This window comes from Cynara cardunculus (genome assembly GCF_001531365.2).
Source record: "Cynara cardunculus var. scolymus isolate 2C chromosome LG 12, CcrdV1, whole genome shotgun sequence".
Lineage (NCBI taxonomy): Eukaryota > Viridiplantae > Streptophyta > Magnoliopsida > Asterales > Asteraceae > Cynara > Cynara cardunculus.
The window spans coordinates 2807182-2818648 of NC_037539.1; the positions used below are offsets into that span (position 1 = coordinate 2807182).

General features: G+C 29.2%; 1 protein-coding gene across 1 annotated transcript; it reads right to left on the reverse strand.

Annotated features, from left to right (window-relative positions):
* Window positions 1–935: 935 nt before the first annotated feature.
* On the reverse strand, window positions 936–2846 carry LOC112522523 (kirola-like). The gene is made up of 2 exons (XM_025131703.1): window positions 2621–2846; window positions 936–1380 (listed from the first exon to the last, which is right to left on the reverse strand). Exons 1-2 carry the CDS (start codon window positions 2805–2807, stop codon window positions 1112–1114), a joined length of 456 nt encoding a protein of 151 aa, XP_024987471.1. The 5' UTR covers window positions 2808–2846; the 3' UTR covers window positions 936–1111.
* Between the last annotated feature and the right edge of the window lie 8621 nt (window positions 2847–11467).

Consider the following 11467-nt stretch of genomic DNA (forward strand, 5'->3'; position numbering starts at 1 on the left):
GGAGCAAGCCAATGTTGATATATGCAGCTAATGTACATATGAACACAATATGAATAGTTTGTGAACAATAGTTCCTTCATTATGAACACATTCAGAAGCAAGTCAATGTTGAGATATGCAGCTAGTGTACATGTGAACACAATATGAACACTTTTTAACAATTCTTTAACAATTACATATAAATTTGAATTCCGATTGTAATCGTAGACGATTTTAACCTTTTCATTCTCATTGTTGTCGATCTGTTTTCCAATAGGTTTATCCATATTACTCGGACGATATCGAAATCTTTACAATCGGAAATTCTTTAACAATTACAAAATCAATATCATTATGGATAGAATAAATCGAAATTACAAAACATGAACACGTATAAGAAAATATCAATATTACATAATCATCAATTATTGAGATTTTTAGATTTGTAACTCCCAATTAATGATTTGGGAGTTACATAAATGACAAATTACTTAATTATCATTGACATTAATATATGAGTTGTATGTGAACCTAAAGAAAAGCTGGAATATGATTGGTTGAGCTTGGTTAACAAAGTTAACACAAAAATATTGGTTAGTATTTGAACCAACCTATATATATATATATATATATATATATATATATATATATATATATATAGTTACATCAATTATGTTTCACATGGCTTGTAAGTTCACGACTTAATTTGTTCTTCCAGCTAGCATGTGCTTTATTATTGTGTGGATGAGATTGTTACAGCCTGAATGCAATTAATCACTAATAAATATACGATTCCTTCAATTTTCCATTACATGCCTACATGGTGACACCATGTTGTAGAGTTGCTACAGTGACAAACCATAAGTTGTTGCTACATGGTACAGCTTCTTGTAATTATTAGTGTTATGTCAGTTCTTATTTTATCATATTAAACATTAAGACACGTAACATATAAATTGTTGTTCGATCGAGCAGCAACATGAACAATTAATAATCGAAAATCCACACAACATGTCTAGGAGCTGAGTGAACCCCATACATGTTCTTATTATACAAATAAAGAAGCACTTGTACGAAATTAAACAATAATGTGATGGTGCATGTAACTTTAGTACGTGGTTGCATGCATGGCTTAATTATTGAGGTGGTGAGTCTCGATGTCTTTTGTGACATTGAGGCAGAACTCCATCAAAGTGTTTGGATCTTTGACCTTTTCATTCAGCTTCTCGTAACTGAAACTCCAAGTCACCAAGTTATCTTCCCCCTTTGTGTCCACGTGAACAGTGATGAAGAAGCTCTTGTAAGCTTCCATTAGATCACCTTCCACCACCTTGAAGCACACTGACTTTTTTTCCTCATCGATTGCTTCAATCACTTCCTTAGCCACTTTTGCCTTCCCATCTATGCCACGCCACAACAAAAACACATTATATTATAAGACTGTCATAGTCTCATATCAACAACATTTGGACACTTTCTATTCAAAGGTTTTTTTTTTCAAAAAGTAGACTAAGTATAGGGTTTACATATTATCACATGATATCAGAATCCATTTCCACAACCTGGGACATTTTTAAACGGTTCTCATTTGATTAGACCTATATATATATATATATATATATATATAGAGAGAGAGAGAGAGAGAGAGAGAGATAGAGAGAGAGAGAGATGAGCGATCAAATACAAACCACCCAATTTGTACAAACCGTGCAAATCATCCTCATCCGTTGATTTCATTGTTTAATCTTATGAAATTTTTTCATGAAATCGTTTAATCTTGTGAAATTGTTTCATATAATATTTGGTTTTGATGAAGTTGTTTCATATATATGATTATGAAATTGTTTCATATAATACTTAATGAAACTGTTTCATGTATTTATCTAAAATTAATATAATGAAGATATAATATCTATGATTAATACACTCCACAATAAAAATGATTAATCAACCTCTCATAAATACAAAAAAAAAATGAACAAAATGAAAAATTATGATTGGTTGAATGGAGTTTGTACGGTTTGTACAAATAACGTGGTTTGCAAAGTAAACCTCCTATATATACACACATACACACACACTTGGGATCACATGGGACCGGCTTGTTTTCATAAGACCACTTTTTTACACTTAAAACATCACAGACCTATAATATATATGTGGGGTGGGGTGGGGTGGGGTGGGGTGGGGAGATAGTAGCCGTGATCATTGTTGGTTCTCGATTTATCACGGCATTATCATGACATTATCACAACAAAATCACATAATTTATCAGATGATTATCGCAGGCAAATCACATCATAAAAATATTCAATTTATTAAAACATTATCACATTATTACCACAACAAAATCATATCACATCATTATCGTAAAGAGACGCAGATCAAGATTTAAGAGATAATGACAAATCTAATATAATAGAAAACTATGGATAAATACTAATTTATTTTCATTTTATTCTATTTTTTTATTATGTGTTAATTAATTTGGAGGTTCAGTTTATATTTTTGTAAAACAGGGTATTCTCATTTGAAACTTTCCTATGTATATCTATAGATATTATGTGTGTGTGTATGAGAGAGAGAGAGAGAGAGAGAGAGAGAGAGAGAGAGAGAGAGAGAGAGATATATATGGAGTTACCATGAAAATAGTTCCAAGAGATGATGGAGCCGATGGTACCCCATTCACCATCATGAAGATTAACACCTTGGATGCTCCCAGGACAGATATCTGATATTTTGTGTGGTTTGTATCTGAATATTTCATGGAACACGTCTCCATCTGACTTGATCCTTGTTTGGTTAACCAGCTTTCCATTTACACCCATTTTTAATTTCTCAACTACTTAATTATATTTCTTGATGACGATTACATTTGCAACCATCTTGGACTTTATATAGCCCTTCCCCGTTTCTCCTTTTCACCAATAATTCCACACAAAATAAATTAACAATCTCTAGGTGACGACCGTGTGACAAAATAATTAAATATATTATAAGGTCTTGAAAACCATTCATAACGAATATATTAAAAGTAACTTTATCATTTCCTACAACAAAACGAGTTTGATCATATAAAAATAAAAACAGGTTTATATCATATAAAATTATCGTAAAACAGTAAAATTGAATTTATTGAAAACGTTTTGTGTGGCAAAACCCCGTATAGTAGCAGCTTTCTTGAAAATTAAGCCCATCTCTCAAATCCAAGTGTATGGAGCTGTTGATTAATTGCGTTTGAATAGGGTTCAATAATATACAGCTAAAATTATTCATCGCACCTAAAAGGATTTGAAAACTAAGCTCCAGTTTCGAGGTACGTAGATAAACACGTTTATTGTTCTCAAAATTCGACCGACAAATTCATTTTTTATTTGTACGTATAACTTTTTACCATTGCAAAAACTCGGGTGGCAAAATGCTTATTTGACTTCTTTATGAGCAAAAATCAATTACTTTACCTGATTATCAATGATTCAATGGCCCAACGACAGAACAACAAAAAAAAGAAGGTGGATTGTCACAGAAAATATGCTTTGGCCGGTGTTTCATAATTCCACCATTGAAGTTTTAAATAAAGTAAAGTGGTAATTATAATAATCATTAATAAAACGACATAAACGTGATGTTTTACCCACAATGAATTTATTATCTATATTATCTTATTAAGCAAATTTAGCAAAAATCTTAAAGTCTTAAAATATTAAATGATCAAAATACTTTTTATACTCACTTTTTCACCCCCCCCCCTCCTCTCCTCGCATACACTCACCCTCTCACAACCGATTTTTTTAAAATTATAGTTTTAAATTTACATTTTATACCCCTATAATTAATTAATTAATTTAATTTACGTCTTTTACTTTTAAATATTTCATTTTAAATCATTATCAAATTAACATACATAATCGTATATCAATTAAAACATGTTTAAAAAATACATTTTTATTTTAACAAATTACACCATTATAATCGTTTCGTTAATACTTTCGAAATGAGTCCAATATTAAATAGTTTTTGACTTAATTATATTATTATATATTACATATAATGTGAAAAAATATTTTTAATATTTACGATTTATACTTTTATAGTTATTTATTTATATATATACTATATATTTTGGGGTTAGGCTGTCAAAATTACACTGTATAATATGTTTTGAATCAATATGTTCTTAGGTTTTTTTGAAATATACATATATATACATGTATTCATTCAACCTTAATCTGAGTTTCTGGACAAGAAAGAGGGTAAGCAGTTGAAATTTTATTTTAAAACCCATCTTTTTTTTGTCTTTTCATGGCTTATGATCTATCAAATTTGTAGTTTTCTTTATTGGTTTTGAGTGTTTATCTTAAAACTCAAGTTTCGTGGTTCTTTGCTCTTGGTGTAAATCGAATACATTTGTGGAGTCGTTTAAATATGTTGGATATTAAATATATTGAATTTTAAACTGTCATACAATTTTTTTCATTGATAGTCTGTAATTGGAACCATAGCTCTTATTTATTCAAATTGTATTAATATGTAAAGACCAAGTGTAACCTATATCATCGTTAAATCTTATCTTATAAAACCAGTGGAACTTCAAAATCGTTAAAATTCATGGCTCCCGTCGTATTGCGCAGGTACACAACTAGTAAATAAAAATGACTAGGGGTGTAAACGACACGAAACAACTCGCGAACTACTAATCGACTCAGTCAAAGCTCGGTCAACACTCGACTCGAATAGGCTCGGCTCCAACTCGACTCGATATATTAATGAGTTGAGTCAAGCTACCCAATACTCGACCTCGAAAAGCTCGTGAGATACTCGATTATTTTATATATAATTAGTTTTAAAATATAATTAGTTTTTATAATGAAATTTGTAAAATATAAATAAAAAATGTCTTATATTTTTAAAGATTTAAACAAAATTATGTATTTTTTAATTATAAAAATTAATCAATTATTTTTTATTAAAATCACAGTTAAAAAAGACGAAGAAAAACTATAAAAGAAAGTTAGTGAGATTGTTCCACATTGAAAAAGAGATGGTAAAAGAAGAGAGAAAATATGTTATAAAAAGATAGAGAAGTGAATTAAATTTCTAACTTTGTCTTTTTGACAATAAAGTTTAAAGTTGATCTCTTCAGTTTTATAAAAACTAAGAGAACACTTTTAAGTTTTAAAATTTATAACAGAAAGAACCTAAAGTTTCATAAATTTTCAATGGATGAACTTAGTTTGAGCTCGAGTTCGAGTTCAAGCTTGATTTGAGTGGTAGTTCGAGCTTGATTCAAGTTCGAGTTCTAGCTTGAGAAATAATTATCGAGTTCAAGTCGAGCTTTGATTTTTACTACTCACGAGTTTTCGAGTCGAGTTCGAGCTTGAAAATTGGGTCTCGAGTTCGAGCTTGAAAATTGGGTTTTGAGTTCGAGTCGAGTATAGTAATACTCGAGCTCGACTCGTATCATTTACACCCTAAAAATGACGCGTAAAATTAACATTCATTTAAAAAACATAATTACAAAACAAGAGGATGGAAATTTCCGATTAATTAACACAATTTACGTTAAAAGCAATATGAAATTATAAATCGGAGCTCTAGATTTAAATTTTCGTTATTTTATAAATGTCTCAGTTATAAATTCAAATAAACAACGGTCACTACTTTATATTTTATGTGCACTATAGTTACACGATGAAAATACTAAAAAGTCTAAAAAATTTAATAGACTTTAATGTTTGTAATGATTATGATTTTGGACAATTTTTTTTAATATATAAGTTATTGGATTTTCTGAAACTATGTAAAATAAATCTTTGGACTTTTTAAATACAAATTAAATTCATTCTTATGATGAATATCTACATATGGCAAACGAAATGGACACCTGTTTCTATAACTTGATCTCAACACTATCATCGTGTTCATCAAGTTGGAACTTCACGTTGTCAATCGTGTTTACTAATCAAAGCTTATTTAAAAACTGATCATCGAATGTTTTGTTTAAATTAATTATATCATCCTCATTTTCGAGTTCTAGGAATAAAAATAAAATTTGTAATAAAGTCTTAGCTTCCGACGGAAAGTTGATAAGTAAAATCATTGTTTTATGTATGAACATTGATTGTTCACCAGAAAGTTGATAAGTAAAACAATGATTTTTGTTTAAAGTTCATAATATTGTTTCATATATGAACATTGGTTGTTCCAAAAAGAGCTATCAAAGTTCATATATAGGTGGAATCAGAAAGCGAATAAGCTAATTAAGGAAGTTTAAACAAAGTATATAAGATAATTAATGAATTTGATAATTAAGGAGTGTGATATCGATATGATTTAACACATGTTGCATTAACTAYACRTAGACGCTTGATTATATATGATAAAACACACCCAAAAAGAGTGTRATYATATATGATACTGAAATTTCTCGCCTTCTCGCAAATTAATTAATTTCTCGCATGATCCTTCCTATATATATAGGGTACATAGAGAAACAAATTAAATACAAAAAATGGAAATGTTACAAACTGTAGATACGAATCTCAATCATCTATCTAGTCTAATGAATTTCTGGTTTCATAAATACATTAGCCGTTTCCTAATATAAGTGTTAATCATAATTAATGAACTTTGATCATCTTTTATGAATATTTAAATTGTAATAAACGAACCTTCATCATTTTCATAAATATCTTAATTGATTGTTTCTATGGTTTGTAATATTTCAATTGTTTGTCCTAAAAAATATAAACCATAATAATTGCATATATTATGAAACAATTGAGATATTTATAGACGATTATCATGATTCATTAATTATGACTGAGTTATATATGGAAGATGATAAATTTCATTTATTATGATCATGGCTTTAGATTAGGAAACAAAATGAAATCATATATTTTATTAGATTAGATGAATGGCTAAGATGTGATTTGCACAATTTGTTAGAATTAAAAGGTTTGTAAAATAAACCTCCCCTATATATATACGGGTGGATTCAAATGAAAACCGAGTTTCAGTTATGAACAAGGGGACAAAGAGGGTGACACATGTCCCATGCGTCCAAGGGTTATTTATCATGAATAATGACGAATGTGTATTATTCATCATGAATAATAAATCAATTTAACATGGATTATGAATGTTGGATCATGAATGTTGTATCATTCATCATGAATAATTTCATAAACTTCACCTTCGTTATTCATACTGAATGTAGATGTTTGAAACACATGTCACGCTCTCCATTATCCTTTAATTAAAACCGAAAATCGATTTGAAATCAAAGTTTGTTTTCTCTCTCCCTTTTTATATCTTCCACCAAAAAAATGTGCTTATATTATTGGACCCACACACTAATTCCAAATGAACCAAATCCATGAATAAATTTGGTTGTTTTTTTCTTGGGTGGTTGGTCCCGATGATTGCGGCTAAGTAATTTTTACTTAAATTACAACAAATTATTTATAAATTTTTTAAAATAAATAACAAAAAGTTAAAATCTCTAAATTATGTTTGGTTATTCACATAATATAATCTATTATAATTGAAATTTGTCAAATGAATTGAAATTTAATCATGTTTAACCATATGTTTGATTGAGAACAATTAAAATGTAATATGTCAAAAGCTTTTGAATGTTTGTTTGATTTATTTGAATATAGTAGTGGTTGTGAGATGGAGGTGGTAGTCATATCGATCGACAATGTTGGTGGAGGTGAAGGTGACGGCCAATGATAGTGGCAATGCTGGTGATGCAACAACAGTAATAACAACCATCATTGTGTAGTGGGATGGAATAGAATGTAATAAATATAAGAGTACGATAGTTTTACTTAAAATATTAGATGAAACAATTTTAGAATTTCTTCTTAGGGCCTAAAAAATTTACATTCTACCATACATGAAATTCAAACTCCTAACCAAAATTCAGGGAATGAACTAAATGCATAATTGTATTTGGTCAATAGCATTGACCATTCAAATTTCTTTAAATTTCATCAGATTCCAACAAAACAAATGTCATCCAAGAGAAATTACATTCAACTCCAACAAATTTCTATTTTAAAGATTTTAACATTATTATAGACATTTATTTTGACATAGAGAGAGCATTATTTTTGCGAGTTCAATGTTATTTTCATCATAACTTGGCAGTCGCACAATTTTGTCTATACAAATGGAGGTCACAAGTGACAAGGAAGGGAAAGGGTAAGATGTGGCTGACTTAGGCGACGTTTGTTTTTTAAGAGGTGCTGAAGTCTGAAGTCTGAATTCACTTCTGAATTTTAAGAGGTGGTGCTGAAGTCTGAAATCTGAATCAGTCAAACTGTTTATTTTTACGTCTGAAGTCTGAAATTTGAATCAGTAAGACTGTTTGTTTTTGTAAACTGAAACAAGCGACGTAAGGAGGCGATAGAAATAAGAGGTTTTAAGTGCTAAGGTTACCACTTAAAAATTCAAAGGAAAATAAACGAATTCAGCTCTTAATTTGAAAAAAAAAAAACAAACGATCTGAAAGTTCTTATGTCTGACCGATTCAGACATAAGAGGAGATTAAGTGAAAAATTAAAAAAACAAACAGCCCCTTAATCTTTTTTCATCAAGATTCGACTTCGATAACAACTAGGAACTCAAAATAGACATTTCATAACCTTTGTCCAATCGACAAGTAAACAAGTCTTTCATTCAACATGATCCCAAAAGTTACAACGGAGAATAAAGTTTACTGTTGAGGGAGTGTTCATATCGCAAGCTTTCGGAGATGAGGGAGTGTTCGTCGCTCAATCTTTGACCAATTAGTTTGTTCATCGTTTAAATCTTGATAGTTGGCGGGGCATCTGTGATAGTTCTAATATTGAGATCAGAACTGAATTCATTAACATTTAAATCTATTTGATGCTATGAGTTATTTCAGAATGTGTTATTGGGTTAGTTAATGCAATAAATTGATAATGTCTCATCTTTTAGATGCGACAAAAGATGTTTGTTATACATAATGTTGTATATTTGTTATTTTTACAAATATGAGTTTTGTAAATGTATTTGGTGATTATTCACTAGACTTTTTGGTTTAATCCTCATTTTTTATGTTTTAAGTTATGCATTACAAGTCAGGTAACTAGATACTAAGAGAAAATGAATTTATGAAGAGATTATTTGAGATAATGTGTTGTAACTTGTACCTACATACTGCTTATAAGTACAAGTTTTGTATAGACATTTTGAGAAGAAAAAAAAAGTTGGTAGCTATTTTTATAATATAGTTTTTATTATATTTGGACCGAATAAATAAAATTTATTTCTTGTTATATAAAATACATGATTTTAAGCATATGTAAAACCTGACACGTGGACTTTTACAACTATCCAATCAATTGTCCCTGAATTATTACAACAAATAATAGAGGGTTGATATCGACCACCATGATCCAACATATTTAATTGTCTCGATCAATTCCAATACTTATCAAAAATTAAATTTTGATGGATAAAATAAAATCTCCAAATTAATTTTTGGAGTAGATAATTTTTTACTTCATCCAAAAATGGGTCTATGTAAAAACCCTCATTTCAATTTTCTGGTCGGTTATTATGTAAAAGTAGACTGATTGAATTTCTTTGCTCATTATTTTACTATAACTGTACATCGTGTACCACTTTATTACTAGTTTGTATAAAAAGTAAAACTAGTTGTTTTAAAAAAATGATTGTTTGAAAACTACTTGGAAATTACTATTTTACAAAGGAACTCGCAAATAATTTAGTGAACTATCATTTTTTAAGTGATTTAAGTTTTTAAAACATTTTTTTGAATAAATAAATCTTTGAATTTTCTGAAATCGAACAAATAATTCATTAAACTTACTTAAAACCGGAAAAAAAAAACCCAACGAACTTTTATCTTTTGAGGGATTAGGTTCCTAACCATTTTTTAGGAACAAATAAATTTTTATGCTTATTAAACGAAAGCAATTTTTCATTTTATCAATCAGTGTATCTAGATCGGTAACGAAGTACACTGATATAATAAATTAAATATCATTTTCGATATTTATTATTTATTTTTCAGAATTAAGTGACAATAACAAGATCAGAACAAACACTTTAATTGTTATTTAAATCGGAAAATAAACAAAGGCTAAAAAATGGTGTATCTTTTGTTTTATTGGTTTGTTTGTACTTTTCTACTGATTTATTGATACATGGAAAAAAATGGTTAAAAAATTTCGTTTATAAGTGTAAGTACTTATTCATTTAAAGAAATGTCTGAAGACCTAATCGCTCAAAATATGAAAGTTCGTTGGGTTTTTATTGGTTTTTAGTAAGTTTAAGGATCTATTTGTTTGATTTCATATAGATTAAGGATTTATTTATTCAAAAAAATAGTTATGGACTTAATCACTCAAAATGTGATATTTCATTGGGTATTTTTGAATTTTTCTCTTTTACAAAATAAAAAGCTCTTTAAATCTCCAAACTATAGAAATTGTTAATGTTAGAATGTAATTTTTTGAAAAATCGTCAACTTATTGGTAGAATCAGTTGCTACATTTGTTTCTGAAATTAAATGTATTTTCTTAAGTCAATGATCATAACTAGAGATGGCCAAAATCCAGTCTCAGGCCGGTCCTTAACCGGTCCCTACCGGTCCTAATCAAGACAAAAACCGGCAGTAACCGGTCCTGCCATAACCGGTCCCGGTCTCGGTTCTGGTGAAATACCTTGTAACCGGTCAAGCTTACCGGCAACCGGTTAAGGAATTCGGTCCCGGTTCGGTCCCGGCCAAAAAAAAATTCAAATTTTTATTTATTAATAAATTTTTTATATGTTTGTAATATGTTATTTTTAATATGTTTTATATAAATACGTTTTATTATAAATATGTTTTGTTATATATATATATATATATATATATACATATACGTTTAATTTTATAAATACGTTTTGTTATATATATATACACGTTGTCTTCCGGCCCGGTCCTATAACCGGTTACATAACCGGTTTCGGTCTTAACCGATCTTGGTCCTAGAAAACGTTAAAATCCATAACCGGCGGTCCACAACCGGTCCATTCCGGTCCCTCTCCGGTCTCGGTTCCGGTCCTCCGGCGGTTACCGGGTCGGGCCCATTTGGCCATCTCTAATCATAACAAAGGGTGTGTGTATATATATATACTAGAAGCGTACTCGCGCAATGCAGCGAGATACATCATGATTTTAATATTTCATTTTATTTTTTATCTCAGTCGATGTTATAATATGACTTTATGTGATTTTGAGAAAGCGATGATGTTTTTATTTTTGAATAAAAAATATATGTTTGAAGATATCATAAAAATTTSACAAAAATATATCGATATTAGTATCAAATTAACTATTTGAAATTTCTCATTTTTTGTGTAATATTTTAATTCAATTTTTTTATAATTTAATTTGTGTACAATAACGAAGTAATTTATATTTGGTTTAATAATATAATTT

What these genes read in the sequence shown, in the direction of transcription:
- LOC112522523 (XM_025131703.1), bottom strand. Translation starts at nt 2,807, where the DNA reads ATGGGTGTAAATGGAAAGCTGGTTAACCAAACAAGGATCAAGTCAGAT. An exon ending in CTCTTGGAACTATTTTCATG is followed by an intron (nt 1,381 to 2,620) that starts GTAACTCCATAT and finishes GGCGTGGCATAG; the next exon opens with ATGGGAAGGCAAAAGTGGCT.